Genomic DNA, 21,298 nt, shown 5'->3' on the forward strand with positions numbered 1-21,298 from the left:
CTCAATGATTCTATTCTAAGTAAAAACACCTGCCCAGTTTAACAAAGGAACTCTGCTGATGCCTCCAACCCGATTCCCATTACCTCACCGAGACCTCATTAGTCCACTCAGACACCAGCAAAACAAGAAGGCACTGTGCTTTTTGTTGTTGTTTCCTTACTAGCAGCACAAATTGGCCTTTCCTGTTGTGCTCGGTCTACTCTCTCAATGACTGTGCGGAGCAGATTCAAGACACAAGAACATTTCTGTGCAAAAACATAAAGAAAGAAAATAAAGTGGTCACTGGTTCTCAAACTAAACTGCATGAACCAAAAATTAACTACATTAATTTAAAACCACACAGTACTATCACAATTATACAAAATGTAAACTATGAAATTGCTGAAATGCCATTTAAATGTAACTTAAGTTGTGCATTTTCTGCAATATAGTGTTTAATATCAGCCTACTCACATTCCAGCATGCTACACACGTGTACATCCATGATTCGTTACGAGCTAAAATGTGACGGCAAGATAGTAAGCAGAGGAAAAATAAAAAGTTCAAAAACACTGCATGTGTTGCTCCAAATGGGAACTATTAGGAAGAGATCATGAGTATCCCTTTTCTACTAAATTGGCTCTGGTTCTTGAACCGGTTCCATTCAGGATTCAAAAGCTGTTAACAATAAACAATGTTGGCTGTTTTAGTGAAACTGTATGTCTTAGTCAACGCACTTTTAACAGCGTGACCAGGACAAGGCGCAGCACTCGAGCTGCTGCCACTAACTTGCTTATTGTTTGCTTGTTTACACCACTAGCACAGGAGCATTGGACTGCAGCGGAGTGGGGCCAGAATTAGGGCTTCCCAATTAGAGTTAATTTGTAACGTTATACATCATCCATCATAACAGCAAGTCCACAAGTATGCTGTTTTTGTGAAGTTGGAAGATATTTATTCTGTGTTTTGAAGGAGACTTGTGTTAAAATAAATGTTAAGTTTCCTTGCTGTGCATTCTTACCCTTATATTCTTAGCCCTAGAAATCTCAACAATGTAATTGAGTAATATATTAATTTACCTTGGATAGTTTATCTCTCTGTGTAAAGGCTTTTTAAGGCAGAACAAAATCATAATAGGATGTGTGTTTGATTTTTGCTGGCAAACCTATGAAAACTAAGAAAGAGGTCTAATTTGTTGACGTAACCTTCCTCCTGCAGCTCAGTACTCCGTCTCTCTGCAACTTCGATTCAATGTGGTCAAAAGATCCTCGTTTGTTTTCTGAAAAACTAAAACCCTTTTCTGAAAACTACGCAGCTCTTCTTGTTTAATCCAAAAATGTTTTAATAAAACTGTTGATTGTTCTGATTTTTTTATTTAAAGTGACTGGTACAATATGAGGAAACATTTTAAACAGGAAGTTTATCCAAATAATACAAAAAAAGGTCTTTAAAGGAGATATCAACATCTGACACTTCCAATACAATGGAGTGGAATTGTACTCATCAGAGATATGAACAGAGATTTAGTCGACACGGTTTGATACAATTCTTAATACAATATACAGACAAAAGGGGCAAAAAAAATGTTTCCCCAAAATAAAAAAAACAAGTGTGTGATCATCTATGACTGTATTTAAAGTCCTGTAGCACCACAGCTCTAAAAGTCCTGCAAGTTAAAGAAAAGATTTCCTTTCTTCTGTTTAAATACCCGTTCTACCTCATCCCATCTGGACTTCGAGTCCAATAACCGCTTAAATACAGATTACAAAAATAAAATCAATAGGATACAAATTATGATAATAATAGGATTACATAATACAAAAATAAATTAACAGTTTAAATTTAAAAGTAAATAAAAACTTTATGTTGGATGATAGATACATTCAGTCCGGGGTTGACAACGTGATAACACAATTAAAGGCTACTTATTCAATAGTACACTACTTTTAGAGGTATTGAATATTATTCTTGGTCATTTTTGTTTGTGGAAATTAACAATTTCATTGTTTTCTTTGAATGGCAGCTGTGGGGCGGGTCTTCACCCTCAGCAGCTCTGGGATTGGTCGATTGCTGCCCTGGTAGAAGTCCAATCCCGTGATCCACTCGACGTCTCTGACTCGAGATTGATGGAACCACATGAGATCTTCAACCCAATGAGACTCGGTTTGTGTACTCTGTCGATGCGAAACAAAAAGCGACAGAACATTTGAACAAAGGTGAGCTAATCAGAAAAAAAAGGACAGTTTGTGAGGATGATTTTCTGCTTTCTGTTACATCCTGTTAGCAAAAACTGTCCAGGGACGTGCACAGACATTTTGGGGGTCAGGGGCAAGCGGAAAAAGGGGCATTCACCCCACCTACAAATTATCACTGCCATTGTACTGAGACTATACATAATTTTTTTGTGTTCCAACGACATATTCCTCGATGAAACCACAATTTATTATTTTTTTTTAAGTAATTTTTTTGGCCTTTTCATGCCTTTATTTTGATAGAGACAGCTGGAGATTGACAGGAAAGGGGGGTAGAGAGAGAGGGGATGACACGCAGCAAAGGGCTGCAGGTCAGATTTGAACCAGGGCTGCTGCAGCAACTCTGTATATGGGTCGCCAGCTCTTCCGACTGAGCTAACCAGGCGCCCGAAACCATGAATGTGACGTTTTCATGAAATTAATTTAATACCTACCTGTTTAGTCCAGTTCAGAAAATGGAAAAAATTGACCTTTTCTTTGTGGATTATTCATTGCTTTTGCACCAACATTACTATACAAAGGTACTTGGTTGTGCTGTGCTTTCCCACCTTACATCAACACACCTATTTGAGCCACTCCACCTGGACACTCCAAAGTTCCGTTTAGACCACAAAATTCCCAAACCAGTGGAAATATCCCAGAAGCTTGTTTAACAACAAATATTGCAATAAGTAGCGGAGTAGCCTATTGAGTGCCAGCAAAGCCAACCAACTGGTTTGTCCAATAGGATGTGATTTTGATGACTGTCTGACCTCCCTCTAGCACCACTTAACTAACACTTTGGTCCACGACAAGGTATCTTTCAACAATTGGCCTTATTACCATGAAATTTGCCTTTGGTAGTCATGGTCTCCAGATGATTAATGTCAGTCTTCTTGGTGATCCCTGACCTTTGTTATTGGGCCACCATCGATCCACAGTTGGTCATTGGAATGGGCCGCAGTGGTTATTTAGTCTTTTTTTTATTACTTTGATGTTCACACACAGGAACAGACAACAGCAGCTAACATAAAGTGGGGAGTCAGTTTCATATTAAGTAAGACTTAATAATAATATTTTTCTGGCCCAATGTGAGGAAGCAAGTGGAGGAGGATTGTGAAATAAAAAACGATAAAAACAGACATAGCAACTTCTTACTTTGCAGCTTTCCAAGTTGTTGGGTCTGTGAGTCAGTAAGAAGGACACGGTCTGCAGCTCTCCGATGCAGGCGTTCACAGGTAGGGCTGAATCCTTACAGCTGGTCAACACCACAAAGTAATGCGTGGGAATGGAGATGTTCGTTCCTGACACAAACCTAGAATCACACAATATCAAGTCTTACTCATCAGCGCATTTTTACTGCAAGTACAGTAAAGTTTGCTGCAACACCCACTCTTCTGGTTTCAGTCCTTCCAGCAGATGTTGAACCTGGCTGGGATTTGCTCGCTTTCAAACACAAGACATATCGCCAGACAAATACATACTGACAATGACAGGAAAAGATAACATGAAGTGTCATTAGAAGGGTTGGGCACAAAATAACATTTCCTGTTTCATTCCAGTGTTTTTGATCACTGACAAAATACTCCAAATCCTACGTGTTGGCTTAAAATGCAAAACTCTGAGTAGAGTCTGATATTATTTAATGTAATCATTCTGTATTGAAAATAATTTAGCTGTTTAACAGTTTCTGTATTTTATCTCATAATGATGGATTAATGAAAACCCATATATATTCATGGAGTTCATGGTTTTAGGTCCTGGCAGTGACTTTCTTCAAAAATCAACTCTGTTTGTCTTGGAGCTGTAAAAGTGCTAGTGCAAATATTAGCATTCCTTATGAGGAAATTAAACTTACTGCTCAATCTGCTCCAGAGTGTCGTACCGGCCGTCGTAGTTGTAATCGAAAACGGGGCCCGTCACTACGTTAATGCCGTTGTAAATGGAGGCGTATTTCTTTAATAGGGTGCTGTGAAAATAGTCCCAAATCTCTGAAAGAGGAGAGGGGAGAAGATTAAATTTAAGGTAAAAAGGCAAGTTGTGCAGTGTAGTTTTTGCCGTGATATTAACCAATAACTTACTCTTAAACTCGGGGTACATTGGCACCACATTACTCATTAGCAGAGCATCGTACTGTTGGTCCACTGTCACATTCAGGTCTGCAAAAACACCACAAGGAACAATTTTAGGATGAGTTTCACTGAACTTCTAAAGACGGATGAAAATACAAATGTGCACTCCGCTGCATCCTCTCACTGGGGTTGAAAATAGTGACTACTACCACACTAGCAATGTGACTACTATAATTCACTGACAGTGCATGTCCTCTATCAGCATAACTTGAATTAAATATACAGAACTGAATTCCAAAGACCAACCCCTCTTCTTTTATATGGAGTAAATATATTATCCCCTTTTCTGAAAATACATTCATCATATAAAAAGACCTAATTTAGGCCTTTTTCAATCATTCAGACCTGCTACGTTGTGATCACACTTTTACATTAAGGAGAAAGAGGACAAAGAACTCCAGAAACTGCATCAGTTCTGAGAAAACACTGCGCAGCTATTTAGAGGGATATGTTATCAGATGGGAGAAGCTCAATGGAAGTGGTTCTTTTTATTCAGGTCAGGGTACAATGTCAGCTACACCCCCACAATGTTTTTCTACTTGATGTCAGACTGTGAGATGTGGAGAAGTGGAATCCAGGTCTTTTCCAGTGAAGAGAAACCTTGTTGCTTTCATTTAATCAAAGTGATTATTTCTGTTCAGGGAGCAAGGACAATGCTAGCACCGCACAAAGCCTCACTTGTTGAAATGCTGAATCTGCAGCCAAAAAGAATGTAATAAATGAAAAGTAGTGAGTGTAGAGTCTACGTGAACCTACAACACCTTCTTTGGTAATTGACTCATAACAACTACAAGAATTCAGAAACTAAATCAAAAATTAATCCAGCCAACCATTTCTTCTCATTACAGTGCAGATGCCTGGCATCAGGAATTCCTGTGAAATGATCCCAAATTCAGTTAATTTCCTTATAATGCAGGGAAGGAGACTTAAAACATAGAGAGTCGTGGTATTCAAAATTGGAATAGGTCTATGTCTTTTGATTTCCTGTTTTGTGAGTCAAAGGATTTTTGATTCAGCTTTGGCCAAAAGGTCCAGGAAATGATAGCAGTGGTTTTGCCAACATTTTCCTGCATTCTTTCTACCCTGCAGGCAGCAGTTGGTTTTACTAAACAACGCTGGTATTATACTGCAAGAACTAATTATGTGGCAGAAAACAAATGAAATACTTTGCCAGTAAACATTTTAATGATATTGCTGTAACATCTGGGGAGTTATAATCTGGTCAGGACTTTATTTCTTTTTTCATGACAATAAAATGAGAGCACCAGGACTGCATTCCACTAACCTCACAAGAAGAAAGAAGAGACTGTTTCTCCTTTTTCTGATATACATGATAGGCAGGCTGAATAAATATACATTTCAAGTTAAAAAATACAACAAAAACACAATCACAATCCACAGTGTAATGTTAAGTAGATTATATCTAATAATAATATCTCCTGACTGACTTCTATAAGAGTTTGAATATGTTATATGGCTCTGATTGGTTAAAGTTTTCTTGTGATTAACAGCGATAGACAGATGGTTAGAAGTGCATCTGTAAGGTTTGATCATATCCAAAAAAAAGAAAAGAAATTAAGAGGTCTGTGGGATAAATCAGCCCTTTGTTTGACCTGAGGAAATGTCTGGTGAAGTCATTTTTTTATAATGAAATAAGGTGAGCTGTTTCAGATGTTTTGCAATTGGGGAATATGAGCAAAAACAAACAGTGACATTACACTGAAAACTAATAAAACACTGAACGCTGTGTACGAGAGGTGTACGAATTTACGGAGAATTATGGGGGAGGATGGGCTGAAATTCTATGGAAAAAAATGTGAGAAAGAGAGAGAGACAGAGGAAGTGAGTGTAGCAGACACAGAAATGCTCACGACCTTTTGAGCACCAAGAGAGACAAGAGATAATTACAGTATAGTTATACTATAGTATTGTCGTAGTAGTTAGAATACAGTAGTTAGTTTGGGTCAGTTGGGTGCTGATGCGTACTTGGTGGGTACAGGAAAGCGTGTGTCACGTTCCTATCATTGTTGTACTGGTCACATCTGGGACTCTGGGACACTGGGACTCTGATATCAGCCCTCAAACAGTCTGAAGTCACTGGCTGTAAGGGGTCCAAGTTCATCTACAGGAATGGGAAAATCAATGTTTTAGTTAATATTTTGTTTTATTAGAAACAATCCAGCTCCAGATGCAAGTTCAGATGAACAATTAACTTTTTTCTGTGATCTTTTATGCTGATAAATTTCATCTGTGCCAAGGCTTTGAGATCCAATAACAATAGCTCTTTCAGAGCCAACTATTGTGGGGAAGTCTGGATTGTGAACTCCTGTCTTCCAAGAAATACTTTCCTGAAAACCAATGCCATCTGTGTAGTCATGTTATGTTATCACTGCCATTAAGTTGTGCACAATTCAAAGCCCTGACATTACCAGACAACTCTTGTTATTCCTCAAACATCAACATGATTGTTTATTTTATTTTCATAGGATTCAGATTTATAACATCTGAAGATTTCCACTATGAAAATCACACATTTGTAATACTCTTCCTTCACCATTAACACACTTACCGGCTTGTCGATGGTGAAGGAGCTCCACAAAGGCATCAGGGCTTTGTGGCTGTAGGCGGTGATGAATCCCTCCTGGTAAAGGACACAGTAACTCTGGTCAGGCTGCAGCATCTGGGGACGACCAAACAGCATGTGCTTCTTCTCCGCAGCGGACACTGAAAGACGAAAAGTGCACTCAGAATTAATGTCACTGCCATGTGCAAAAAACTTTAAAAGTGCAGAGGTTTTGACAAGTAATTTTTGCCCTCTTTGCATTGTCGATCAGTGGAATATTGACAACACTGGAAATCAGAAGGGAGATGCAGGAAAATGTCAAACATTTATGAAAGAACCAATCCAATTCCTCAAAGTGCCTTCAGTTGTGACACTGCATGTATTTTAAGGAACCGATCTAGAATCCAAAAATCTACCAAATAAAAACACAAATTACAGATCTCAGGAACATTTAAGGTACAGAAGAACTTTCTTTAAAGGACTGTCAGTGGAAATGGAACCTGCTCACCTTCCTCTGCTGTCAGATTCAGACGATTGTTGATTGCATTCCCACCCTAAAGAGAGAGAAAAGGAAGACATATAATAATATATATTTTGTTTTTTATCAAGCACAGTATACACTTACATAAAATAATGTGATACAATATAACATAATAAGCTTGCCTGTAAAGGTGTAAAAAGATGAATTATTATTTTTTCTTCTTCTAAAAGTTGTTCTGTGGAACATCTGTTTCTCTGTTCCTAGGCTTTTTCCATCCATATCATCAGCCTCCATTTCAATCTATGAATCACTATATTACTCAAGGCCTGTGCTTATTTCTGTTACCTGTTTACAAGATTGCAGTATATTTGGGGATTTTCCAAGCAAATTTTTTTATAATGACTTGCTGATTTTTCCTCCACATCATGGTGGTATGTGAGTGTGCTTTCACCAATTCAAGTAAAAAAAATTTCAAAAACAGGTGAGGTGAGATAGCCTACACACACTGTGCCTAAAGAAAGACCTAGGAATTATGTCCAAATGGGATGATTTACGTCCAGTGGCTATGCAGGAAGTAGTGGGAAGTAAAGGGGTGGAGGTTGGTGTGTTTCCCCTCACAGACCTATAATTAATATCATTTCATTAACCTGAATCATGATTGTAACTAAGTGTTTTAGTTGCTAAACCCTTATCATATCTAGCCACAATTAATTTTCCATTACAGAAATCTTTACATAGCCTAAAACACACCGTAGTTGCCATGTGCAGATATTGTGTTTCTTATGGCATGCCAGTACGGACGTATGAATGTAAGAATGCACTAATAAATACTCATTATACCCATGTATGTGTGTATGTGTACATAAATCAATGAATTTGTATAGTTTGGTTTTCTTTCTCCCAGTGTTCAAAATACAAAAGTGCATGTGCTAGTTTTTTTTTAGTTCAGAGGCTGGGTTTCACAAAGTTCAAACGTCGGCTTGCAACAGCCGTCTCCTTGAACAGATATAATTTGTTGTTTATTCTATGATTGTTTAAACTATAATAACAGATTAAGGTGCCATTTATCATCTCAGTCACAAGCCGCAAGGACATTTTACAGGGGAAAAAACTGCCTGTGTAACTAGCTGTATAATATCAAATGCCTTTGGAGCTTAGTTTATATATAACCTTCACACTGTCACATAATTATAAAAAAATATGTCTTCATCAGAGCTTCTCTGCTCAGAGCATCTCTAAAGAAAGCCATGAAATGTCTGCATATTTCTAAATACATTGGTGTAATTGAGATTAGTCAACTTTTCCCTGCAAATCTGTGTGTGCTAGCGTTTCTGCCTTTCGGTGTTCATCCTGGGTTCAACACTGGAATTTAACATTTTGGTTTAGTGCCACAAGCAAAATACAGGGTATAATGTTCTTGTTGTGAGAGAAAGTCTGTGACGACTGCCAGACTATGTCATTGCCAGGATGACCCTTGTGTCTCTATTCCAGGGAAACAAATCATCAAGTCATCAATACACAGTACTAGAAATATAAATACACACTTAATTGTTGTTTTAAAGTTCTAGTACTTCACTTGATACATTTTACTCCACCAATTTGTCAGAGTGCAATATCAACATTTGGCTGAGACACAGCTGGAGACATGATTTTTGCATCACTCTCAAACTTCTCAAAATCCTCCCATAGGCTGGCCTTTTTTCGAGTAGTTCGATTTTGGTTCGTACCATCACTTACCTTTTGCAGTGACTCTTGAATTCTGCCATAGTTCTGGTGCAGTGCTTTTGTTGCATGGGTGTGTGCTGACCATCTAGTGTTTGAAAGTTTTTCAAAGTCTCTATTCTGTGGTTGTCATTGGGCTGTAGACCCGCTGTAAGTGGCAGAAACTTTACAAAACACTCTTGGATGCAGCTATCAGGTGACGCATAGCACATAATGAACGTGAGCTGGTCTGTGTGTGAAACATCTGGAGTGGAATCCACACTGAGCGAAAGGTATTTCACACTTTTATCTGACTGATTATCTCTTTGAGGATATCAGTTCAATGAATTCCTAACATGCTGCTGATAAGAGGTATGATGGTGTTCCCTTGCCTGCGTTGCCATTTTTTTCTATATGCACTTTCAAGAATGGGTCAAACTCGCCGAACTTCCAGCAAACCCATAAGTTCCTGTTATCAGGTTGCCCAAAAATGTCTCTATGTCCTCGCTCTGCTAAAAACAGCAACTACCCTCTGTAAAACCTTGGTCCAAGATTCACATTCACTGTCAAATTGTTTTTTCAGAATCTATCTTTCCAGCATCAGCACAGCACATAACATAAGCGACCATAGCCTTTCTGTGGTGCTCCGATCCTTCATGTTCAGCCAAGGGTTAAGGGTTAGGGTTTTTTACTGTTTGTCTTGTCTTATCTTAGTAAAGACATAATGTAGGATTATTTGTGCATTTCGTTATGCTATTGACTGATTGTCTGGAACATGCATCTAATTCAAGGACTTTTGTGAATGAGGCCCACAATCTTTTCCTCTACAGTTAAATGTGACTCTGCAACATAGAAGTGTGACATTACCCACCAGCGCAGGACAGGAGCACCCCAGGTTGTCTGCAGGGTCGAGGCTAATCAGCGGACACTGAATAGGTCTGCTCTGCTCTGCAGGGGCCACTGGTGTGTAGTAGGGCAGCCTCAGGATGTGGTTCATACTGCCGTGGGTCCCGTTGTTGTCAGTAGGAGAGACCTGTAGGATGTCTGCATGAAACAACTGCTGTTTAGTTATTTGCATTACACAAGTTTCCTAGCTACAGATTTTGGGTAGTACATTACATTACAGCCAAATGTTTGCCAAAGCATAACCAAGGGTTTTTATTTGCAGAGAAATTTTGCGTGACAAAGGTTATATAAAGTTGTATCCAACACAGTTGCTTTACTTTTTGCTAGCTATAGTGGTATTGTGATTTATTCTTTCCACAATGTTGGCATCGCCTGATTTTCTCTAAACTCAGTAAGCTCAGCGCCAAACTTGAATGCCAAGTGAATCACAATAGGATAATCTAAAGGGGGTCAACAAACATTCACCATGTTCCAATCTTTATCACAAGAAAGCTTCAAGTCTCTGCAGGTTCATATGACTGGTTTTAGATAACATTGGTGCTTTTTTGTTTGTCCTGGGGTCATTGATTTTTACTAACAGCAGCTCTGATTGGACTCCAAGATAATCTACAACAAATTAAAGTCTGCAGTCTATCTAAAAGCTTACAGTTAATGGTAAAAAAAAACACCCACAGACTCACCACACATAAGATTGTATAGTTCGATGTTGGAAAAGGGTTCAATTTCAGTTTTTTGTTGAAACTTGGGTCCATAACTGACAAACATGGCCTGCAAGAAAACAAGAAGTAAGAAAAAAAACTACATACAGTTAAGTTTGCAGGTAATTGTAATGATGGAGATACATGTTTTTAACATTTTAGAGGGAACTTTTACTGACATTACTGCTGGCTGCTGACTAATAGAACAGAATAGTAAGGAATCGTCAGTGCTCACGTGCATGCTCTCAGCATCATTGTCATAGCCATGAGCGCCACCAGAGCAGAATGTGACAGATCCTGGATACCTGTGGTCACACACAGAACAGTTGCTCAGTTTTAGCATGAAATAAGTCCGATCAGATCAGGGTCTAATGAATAATATCAGAAATTCTGAGTGCAGAGCTTGAAAAGTTAAGGGGGTGAAGCAATAAATGATTAGTATCCAGTGCTCTGTTATCCCTTACAGAGAATGATATCATTGATTTACACATTTAACCGCTTGTGAAATGAATAATAACTCACATGGTGAGTATTTTTTTCCAGATCTTACCGAAAGGATACTTCCAAATACCTTGGAATTCTCCGAAGTGTTTCCCAGAGACAAACCTAAATCATCCTCAAACAGACTTTTTGATGTGGTCTATAGTTCCATTCTATTATCATGAGTCCCTGTACCTTCCCTGGGTGGTGTATTTTTCTTGTAACCACTGGTGACTAATCTTAACAAACAGCAACAATAAAAACAGAGGGTAGACAAACTTAATATGCTTAATGGTTACCTCTCAAACAGCCATTTTGGGTCGACCAAGACGTTAACATCTTCAATGCGACGGCTGTTGGCAAAGTGGAGGCGCTTTGGCAGGTTGGCCTTCAGGTACGGTTTGATCTTTTGGTCTGGTTTCTTACACTGAAAACACAAAAACAAAAATTATCATTTTATTATAATTTTCTAATTTATCAGCAATTACGTCCTTTTATGGGTATCTCATGTCAGAATGAACTCTATTTTACTTACTGTAAATAGTTGTAGTATGTGGGTGTTTTGTGGGAGAACAGTGAATACTTACAGTCATGTTAGCAACAAGTCCAGCTGGGTCCACTGTCATAGGAGAAAATAAATGAGGTAATGCAACACCAAAACAATGCATAACAATTATCCAACGTGCTGTTACGTCAAACAAAACCAATCCTGTCAATCTATATGACCTACATAAGCAAACCATCAGTGAGTGGATTGGCTGTTTCTATATAGTTGCTTTTAATGCCTGTCTCCGGGTTGGATTTTAAATTAGATTAAATAATCTATGGGATGCAGAGCGCAAGAGCCAATGTTTACATTTTCCCAGGCAAGGTTTTTCAGTAAGTAATGTACAGGCAGTTGACGGTAAGCAGGAGGAGATTTTTCCTTAGTGAGTTTCATTCATTTTTGGGATTATATTTTGTGGCTATGGTTGGTGTAACAGGATCAGCAAAAAGATTGAGAGAATTGCAAGATTTGTTCGTTAGTTAAACCTTAGCATATAATGCATAAAAAAATAATACAAGCTGATATAAAAATAAATACCAGGGAGACAAATGATGAAAATCCAATGATTAAAACTTAAAAACTAAAGCTGTAAAATTACTCTAAAGTAAAAGCCAAATTAAAAAGATCTGTCTTTTATTCTTTAACCACCTGTACTGGTTTATTGATTAACTGCTGCCAATCTAAAGGACGTTTGAAATGCTAATGTTTCTGCTCATCGTCAGCAAGTCTCATCACTCTGACAGAAAGTCACGCATACAAACATACAAGCAGATCAGAACAGATCATGGCGATGCAGTGCAGTGAACATTATCGCTGTTACGTTTAAAATTATTTCTTATGCAGATTTCCAAGTAAAGATTTCAACATGCAAAAATTTGGCACGAAGATTTGACAATCAGATTACAGATGCAAAACGCCTAGAATTGGCCACTGGCCTATGACAGGCCTGTGCTCATTTTTCTCATCTCATTTCCATGAAGAAATTCTGTGTGGGTGAATCAAAGGCAACACTTGGCAGCACCTCTCCTATTATAAATAAAATATGAAATAGAACTTCAAACTTGAACTTGGGTAAGAGTCAGTTAATGGCACCTACAGGTGTTAGGAAGAGACCCTGTTGCTCAATGATACAAAACCCACATGATTCTCAATTGGCTGATAAAATGTTAATGTGGGCATGAAACCCATTAACAAGCCCTTTTTCAGTGTAAAGCAGCATTAGATAAGGTTGCTATGCTTACTCACAGACTATATCTTTGTTTTTTGCTCTGATACGTCCGAATGGTCCCTCGGTGACCCAGTAATTGCGGATGTCTCCTACAAGCTCTTGCAGCACCTCCTTCCTGTCACAGCTTGTATCCTCCATACCTGCAACAGCAATACACTGTTATATTAATCTCTGTCATATAACACTGTTTACGTTCTCTTTTTAATATTTTTCTCATGACTTGCAGTCTGCAAGTATTTCTAAATTCCATTTCACAACATATTTTTGGATTCAATTTGATCCAGGGTGGTTTCATTACACTATAAATTTGTGGACTTTAATCCATCACAGATTTGATGACATTCCTGACAAATGCAGCTGATAGAAAAAACACAGAATTTCATAATGATATTGATTAAAGAAACTGGATCACATCATGGCTGATACATGCTTTATCGGTCAGATAGCGATCTGGCATGTTGTATCTGTGCAGCCCACACAAAACATTAATTTCACTGTTATTCATTCGTTTTCAATTGTACCATTAACAGAAGGAAGATAGCTGTGTCATATTGTGTGTTACCATGATCTGCCAAGATGATGATGTTGAGACAACGGTGTAGGCCAATCTGCATGAGACCATTCATTAGTTGACCGATAATCTTGTCTACCCCCTGGATTGCTTGAATCAGCTGCGTGAAACGGGCAAAGAAACAAAAACACAGCCAATCAACAGCTAATAAATGAGTGCAGTATAATAATCATTAACATTAGTCATCACAGAGACCGGCGCAAACACTACTATAAACATACTTGTTGCCATTGAAAGCAACATTTCCAGAGTAATAGACTTTGCGAATGAGACGAGCTCACAGCACATTTAAGCATTTCAATAAAGGAAGAGGGTAGTGTATAGAATTCACTGCCTTTTCTGCACAAAACTGTTGTTGGTGAGAAAGTACCCTTACTGCCTGTCCTCAGTAAACTGCTGCGTAGCTGTAAAGGACCGTGCCAAACATTATTTAATCACTGTTAGCTGGAAGTGCATTGATGGTTCACATTAATACAGCTGTGAGCTATCAAAAGGCTTCGTCTTTCTGTTCCACCCTGACCCCAGAGAGGCACACTCACTGTACACTATAACATGGGTGGACAACAATAACACTTCAACTCTGTCAGCTTTAAGTTGCATGCTACAAGAAAACAGCATAAAGATGTTTCAATAGCTGGGAGCATGTGTCAAGATATTGTGACAGCCCTTTGACTTCCTGTTTGGGCTGTCTTTCCCTTTAAGGAAGTAAACAGGAAGTATCATTATCAATCATTAATTAGCGCCTGCTGCTCCTCAGCTATATAAACTGGAGGTGTCAGTCTGTTTCTCTCTCTCTCTTCCTGGGCATATGGTCTGTTGTTTGGGTTAGACTTCATTTGGTGTTCATTTTCTTTGTTCATTACACTTCACTGTCACTCACACAATACCTCCAAACACTACTGATGTACTGATTGACATACTTCGTATTATCATTATTTCACTTTCAACATTTAGTTTAAAAGTCAACTGTTGTCCTCTCCTCTTTGTGCTACCCTCCAGCTGGGCTGTTTCTTTTAAAGAGTTCCATTGTTTGGTAAAATGTATATTTCTCGATAAACTTGGAGGACAAGATCCTGCAAAGCCCCACAGTTTGCATTTTGGTGTTTGCTTGTGCCAAATCAGATGGTAAGGAGATAGTGGAAAGGTGGAGATGAGCCTTTAAGAGGTAAGGTTCTGGAATTTCATTCAATATGTAACTGAGACAAACAGTGAGATTTCCCATTTTCCATCATTGAAAGATATTTTCTTAAAAGCGTTATTAAAATGTCTGTATCCCTGCTGGCATGAAGAGAAGCATAAGCAGATAGATGACAGACGCAGGTAATCTGAAGCTGGAGGCCAAAGGTGTAGTCAGGGCTTTCACATCATTTATGTTTATGATGAATGCCTTTGACCTTGCACACAGCTGTCACAAAAACAGAACAGTCTTTAAAGAACATACTGTAAGAGATTAAAGCATAGGTCTGTTGCTATGCTAGATTTGTAGGCATGTATCTAGTAAAATGTACTGTGTGTGTATCAAAGCCTATATATATATCTTCTTCCTCTGTGCCATAGAGCGCCCTTGTTGTCCAAATTAAAAACACATGAACACACACTGTAGTTTATTTTGACTCACACATACCTACACACCTACTGCCACAAATACTCACTAGCACACCACATAAGGATTAATCTGCTGCTGAAATAGTTCCCAGTAAACAGTGCCCAGTTGTTTTCAGACATTTAAAAAAATTCATTAGTTATGAGCTGTTTCTGAATAATTGTTTACAATAAGGAGGAATGGGCCTCGAGCTGAGAGTCACAGACAGGAAGTCTTGAGAGACAGACTAACACATCAGTCAGAAATTGATCACCAACCTTATCTTTTGATTGATTCAATAACAAACGCAATGCTCACACCCATGGCATTTTAAAAGATCATGCCACAACAGGACAACTAATCTGAACATAATATTTTCAACTGTCTTAGTTATACAAAACATTACAAATCATCAGCTGTGCATCAATGACAGACGTTTGCGGTTAACACTTAAAATATCCTTCTCTACAGTAAGGGCTTGTGTATAAATCACTCCACTGCATGTTTTTCCCATACAGTTCACCTCTGAATGTAGACAGACAGGTTGAATCATTTGATAAAATCAAATACACTGTTGCCAAGCACTTGAAGTACCAAATGTTAATGTAATTTAAGTTTTAGAGCTTTTGCTCAGGTAGAAACTTGTCTCGAAAATGTTGCTTTAAATGCTTCATTTGGTTTGTAGAGGTTATATTTAATAGGCAGCTTTACACAATGATTAAAGGGATACTTTAAAAAGTCTCTTTGGATTACCAGTTAACAGTATCAATTAAACCAAGCTTACAACTGCCACATGATCTTCTGACAGTTTTTAATTTGTTTGTGAATAGTTCATTCATTTCTGTGACATTTGTGATCAATAGTGACCATCATATTTCAAAAGCGATTTAAAGTATCCTGATGAGACATTTTTAAAGGACAAATTTAATGGCATCTCATGGTGTAGATGCAGATTACAATGCCCTCCGTCCCGTTCCAAGCACATATGAGTGGACCAGCAGCTCCATTGGCTGCAACAAAAACCAATACCATGCAGTCTTCTGATCCGATGATCCGACTTCTCACTTTATTCATGAGCTCAGTAAACAGTTTCCTAATGAGTTTACTGTCTCAATCTCTAGTTTCAAGTCTGATGTTCATTTAGTAACTGATGGTCCCATTAGGAGTAAAATAGACCATAAAGCAGGGTATGCTTTAGGGCAGGGCTACCTTGTGATTGACAGCTCATTCTCCGTCCAGCTCAACGCACCAAACTCAGATCAAACTGTCAAACTATGCAGTGCTGATCAGATATGGATCCAGATTCTGTTACTGCGTTGACTATTTCTCTCCTCAAATCTGTTCACAAACATGTTTTACTGTTTATCTGGAATATGAGGTTGTGTGTGAACAGGTGAGCTGCCATTGTTTCCTGTTACGGACAAGTCAAAATTGCTCAGCCAATGAGAGCAGCTCAACTCGCCCTTCTAAATGTTACACACTGGACCTTTAATTATATATAACTTTGTCTCGAAGTGTGGCAGTCTGTGGCTGGTACACAGCGACATTCTTCGTTTGACCACCAATAACATATGATCTCACTGTTATGCTGAATGGTCTGTTTAAGGTTTTACTTATTAACAGTACAACTGACCAAGTGACATAGTGTGACAACGCAGACGTACAGAAACACTTACAGTCAACAATATTGTCATGTTTAGTACCAATTGTAAATGTCCTTTGAAGTCCTTTCTTCCTACTCTCTGAATCATCCATCAACCCACACTTCGGTTTACGTCCTCTTGCCCCCTCTGCACTATTTGTGTGTGTGTTTGATTACACTAGAAGAGGGTTTACTTATTTTCCGTTTAAGCACACAATTAGCTGGTGGAAGGAGACTATCTTAGTTTTATCACAGTCGTTAAGCCTGATTATATCATTGGAGTTCCACCAAGCCAGGAAATATACCACATTGATTTTCATTCAGACATATCTTTATTGTTTTAAACTTTTCTTTCTGGATCCAGAAAAATGCATGTTAATACAAGCTGCAAATACACACAGAATCAGCAATCACATCGGCTTGGCCCACATTGTGATCTCTACCTGATATAATAATAATATTAATAGTCAGAGGTAATAACCTCTCTGCCTGTGTGTATTTTGTCTGGGCGTGGCACTGCGTCTCATTCCTGTTGTTTTTAAAAGTGTTTTCTTTTCATTGTTTGAACATGGTTTGTTTCAGTTTAGTTTTCATGAGTTTCAGTGTTAGTTTTAGTTTTACAAAAGTGTAAAAGTGTACAATTTTTATCCTGAGTATTTGTAAGTAAGATTTAAAAAGAATAGGTATTGCATTCCAAACAGTCGTAACAAACACATGCACCATGCTTGTTGTGTTGACATATTTCACCAAATGGAAAAGATACTTTATATTATACTTTACTCCCTTATATTGTAATTATATTTATTCACCTATTTTAAATTTTTTAATTTTGGGGGTGGGGAGCTTTGGCCTTTATTTGAAGGGACAGCTTGAGACACACGGGGAGCTATAGGGCACTCCTATTTTAATTTTAGTTTTAATTAACTATAATAACCTTGGTCCAAACATGTATTTACCTATGCCTCACAATCATTGTGGATCCCTGACTAATCTGCCTTCCAATCACCAGCACAGCTGTCACTGCTTGCTGTCCTTCTCTGTTGAAAGCTTTTGAGCCTCAGGAAAAGTCTCAGGAAAAACAAAACCTAACAACATATGAGTCCTTCCTCTGCAAAGGTAAAATAAGTAGAGCTCATACAGAGGCATTGCTTCACACCTGGGGCATGCCAAGTCAAGTAAAAGGGCACAAATCCACCAGCTCCACCTTACAATTAACACAATTGCACATTGCGATCTGATCACAGTTGATTGTCCAAGTTATTCATTAAGGATCATAAATCATCTGACTCTGTTGATGTGATTGTGAATGTTTTATTGGGGATCTCATTCATCCTTTATGGAGATCTTTCATCTGTGGCCCATTAAAGGACTTCAGACTTTGTTATGTGCTATAACAAGCCTTATCTGTGATCACTTCACAGGTGCACTTACCCCTCCACTGACAGGACCGAAGCTGTGTCCAGATTTATCAGGTTCCTCCAGATACAATGTGTAGAAATCTGGTCTGGGGGGAAAAGGTCATTTTTACTGAGACTGAAAAAAATCCCCCCTTTTTTTTTTTTTTCTTGACCTCACTGCTTTTACAGAAATTGTGGAACAACCAACCTTTCATCATCTGGCAGCTGGAGCCATTTAAGTACAGTATATACTCTTTCTTCAAATGGCACTTTCCTACAAACAAAAGAAAGAGAGAGAGAGAGAGAGAGAGAGAGAGAGAGAGCCGATGAGAACATTGTTTTTCTTACAGTGCCTTTTAAAGACATGCTGACATCAGAGGGTTAGTTTTAATGTGACTGAACCACACTGGAAAAGGTGACTGCTGCATCTGTTGTATTTGGTTTGTTTAAACAGGCCATTCTCAACTAAGAAGACATAACAAGCATGTGTATTGGTTTAATTCATAAGAAAGAAAGAAGAAACCTTTTTCTCAACCTTTTCCCATGTGTAAATTAGGCTCAATCTAAATGTCATGTCTTTATTCAGCCCAGTCTCAGGCCAAATTGTGTAATCGACCCACAGGTCAATTAAAGGATACAGTGTCAGTATTACGTTTTGCCTCCCCAAGACATGACAAGTACACACGTGTATAAAGGTGCAGTACCAAACAATTTCGTTTGGAAAAAGTGGTGGGGATGAATGGCTCAAACACACACAGGACTTTAAAGGCTGATTTTGTCAGGTATGATCTTTTCTTTTTTACCAAACCACACTGAAAATTCGAGTTCAGTGGGAGCCAGTGTCTGAGCTCCCATGAAAGAAGTAAAATCATACCTGTGTGGGGGTCGCTAATACATTACCAACATCCGTTATTTTAATGAATTTTTCAGTCTAATGAGTACTATATCTCTCTATATTGACTGCCTGTTTTCTGTTGGATTTATGACTTGCAAAACCCGATGCATCCTCCTATATAAAGACCCCCACAAAGGTCAGATTATAACTCCAACCCTGACCAAAGTGTGACATCAGCAAGCTTTATTTTAAAAGTGTAACACATTTTTGTCTGCATATTTAGAATATTTTGTTATTTGTTAAAACTAGCCTGACAAAAAATATTTGGTATCTTTGGAAACTCTAGGATCTCCACTTCTTTAATAATGTGGTTTATACATTATTTGTTTTAAAGCAATAATGTGTGGGCTTATGATGTGTATTTGGCAAACCAGGGTAGCTGACATTTCTGAGGAAGGCTTTAGGGTTGCAGCTGACTTAGTCAGCTTGTTAGGAAGAAATAGCTCCAAAAACCATAATAATATGTGGCGTGAGAATATTTTGCAATGTCCTTTGAAGTGTGGTAGGTGTGATGAGGCTGAATAACTCATGTTGAAACTCCAACAGACAAGACAAAACAAAAACAAGGGTGTCCAGTTAGCTCAGTCGGTAAGGCTGGCGACCCACATACAGAGTTGCTGCAGCGGCCAGGGTTTGAATCTCACCTGCGACCTGCGGCCTGTAGACGAAGGAGTTACAGGAAATGTATCACAAGTTCCACCATTGTTTACGCTTTCATCATCTGAATGGACATACACGTGCATATGTAAGAATGCATCTATAGGCCAATAGGAACACCCTCTCTCTGAATTGATTGGCCAAAGGCTCTCATCACAGGATATATTTTCTAAAGCCTGAACACAGAGCCAAGAGGAGGTGCAGAAGAGTTACAATATGTTTAAATGTTATTATTGGAGTTTTGCCTAATGGCACCAAAAAACTGCCAACCATAGCTTTAATCCGCTGCAGAAAATAGTCCCCAACAAGTGCTCTATTTCCTCCTGTTTCAGTAACATTTGTTAAAAACTGCAGTGTTTTCAGAAAAATGTCATATAATGAAGCAATATATTAATTATGTTTGTAATAGGCTTGGAGCTGAGAACCACATGCAGAATAGATTGATATTCTGTTTCACTTTGATTTGCCTATCCTATCAAAATCATCTAAACATGTTAACCAAACATGTTTGGATTTCTTTAGGTAGCCATAGTTGCGACCAAGTATAGATATTTATATTATATTATTCATTTAATAACAACTGTAAATACCTGTGACCGATTCCTGTTAATGATGGACTTTTTGTCCTTGGGTTTAATACCAGTTTAAAAACAAAGTGTTCCAGGGTGAAGACTGTATGGAAAAATAGCACATGAACTGCTCAGATCATCCGGGAAGTGAATGCAATGTAAGTGGCTCTTCACTGGAATCGATAACAGAGATAAACATCACCTAATCGAGTGACACAAGTCAGAAACTGCAGAAAGGAGTGTCAACAGTGGGCTGATAAAGAACATCTGTACACTGTCTGCCATTACACGCAGTGATAAAAAAACATTCCCTTATTCAATTCAATTCGATTTTATTTGTATTAGCGCCAAATAATTGTGTTGCAAAGTACAGTACTTTATCAGCTGATATCTTGTTATAGCTGCTTGATTGCTCATAATCACTTTGATAGGACTATATGCAACATAATGGTATTATCAACCATTCCCAGGCCTGTATCAATGCATCACACTTTTATTGATATTACTTCATAGGTCTTAACATGACACTTGGAACAAAAACAAAAAACACAGAGAACATGGTCCAATCTCAATGAAACTTCACACGTTCGATAAGAGTCCCGCCCTGAACACTTCTACATGACAATATTCATGTCGACATGTAGTCATACTTATAGTGCCACCTACTGGCAAAAGGGAATGTCATGTTTTATACCATCACGTTCTACTCCTAGCTGGTTGATCAGATCCAGCTGAAATTTGGTCAGAAGACAAAAAACATGTTGTTGAGGATATGTGACGAATATGGTGAGTTGTTGTTGAAGGGCATGTCGGTGGCATGGCGTCAAATCTTAATGTACCGCCAGAACGCATTAATTTGCCATAACTTGAGTGTACATTGTCCAATCGGCTCCAAACTACACATGTCTGAACACGTCTACATGACAATATTCAGATATAGTGATAGCGCCACCTACTGGCAACAGGAAGTAAGCGCCATGCGGCGATTTTGATCTGATTTACGTGAAATTTTCATGTTGTGGTCCGCACGTGTTAAGCC

General features: G+C 38.4%; 1 protein-coding gene across 2 annotated transcripts in view; it reads right to left on the reverse strand.

Moving 5' to 3' along the window:
- Positions 1–1,332: 1,332 nt before the first annotated feature.
- LOC127358264 (ectonucleotide pyrophosphatase/phosphodiesterase family member 3) overlaps positions 1,333–21,298 on the reverse strand; it is a 31,620-nt gene continuing 11,654 nt past the window's right edge. For both annotated transcript variants that reach the window (XM_051391247.1, XM_051391248.1), the window contains 16 exons: positions 18,347–18,412; positions 18,173–18,245; positions 13,509–13,617; positions 12,964–13,086; positions 11,759–11,790; positions 11,471–11,598; positions 10,927–10,996; positions 10,674–10,761; positions 9,959–10,131; positions 7,414–7,459; positions 6,912–7,066; positions 6,329–6,464; positions 4,292–4,369; positions 4,069–4,201; positions 3,369–3,525; positions 1,333–2,153 (listed from right to left, as the gene is read on the reverse strand). In XM_051391247.1, coding sequence (XP_051247207.1) covers positions 1,980–2,153; positions 3,369–3,525; positions 4,069–4,201; positions 4,292–4,369; positions 6,329–6,464; positions 6,912–7,066; positions 7,414–7,459; positions 9,959–10,131; positions 10,674–10,761; positions 10,927–10,996; positions 11,471–11,598; positions 11,759–11,790; positions 12,964–13,086; positions 13,509–13,617; positions 18,173–18,245; positions 18,347–18,412 — 1,741 coding nt within the window. In that variant the 3' untranslated portion in view covers positions 1,333–1,979. The remainder of the gene's footprint in view (positions 2,154–3,368; positions 3,526–4,068; positions 4,202–4,291; positions 4,370–6,328; positions 6,465–6,911; positions 7,067–7,413; positions 7,460–9,958; positions 10,132–10,673; positions 10,762–10,926; positions 10,997–11,470; positions 11,599–11,758; positions 11,791–12,963; positions 13,087–13,508; positions 13,618–18,172; positions 18,246–18,346; positions 18,413–21,298) is intronic.

Source organism: Dicentrarchus labrax, unplaced genomic scaffold (genome assembly GCF_905237075.1).
Source record: "Dicentrarchus labrax unplaced genomic scaffold, dlabrax2021, whole genome shotgun sequence".
In the NCBI taxonomy this organism is placed as follows: Eukaryota; Metazoa; Chordata; class Actinopteri; family Moronidae; genus Dicentrarchus; species Dicentrarchus labrax.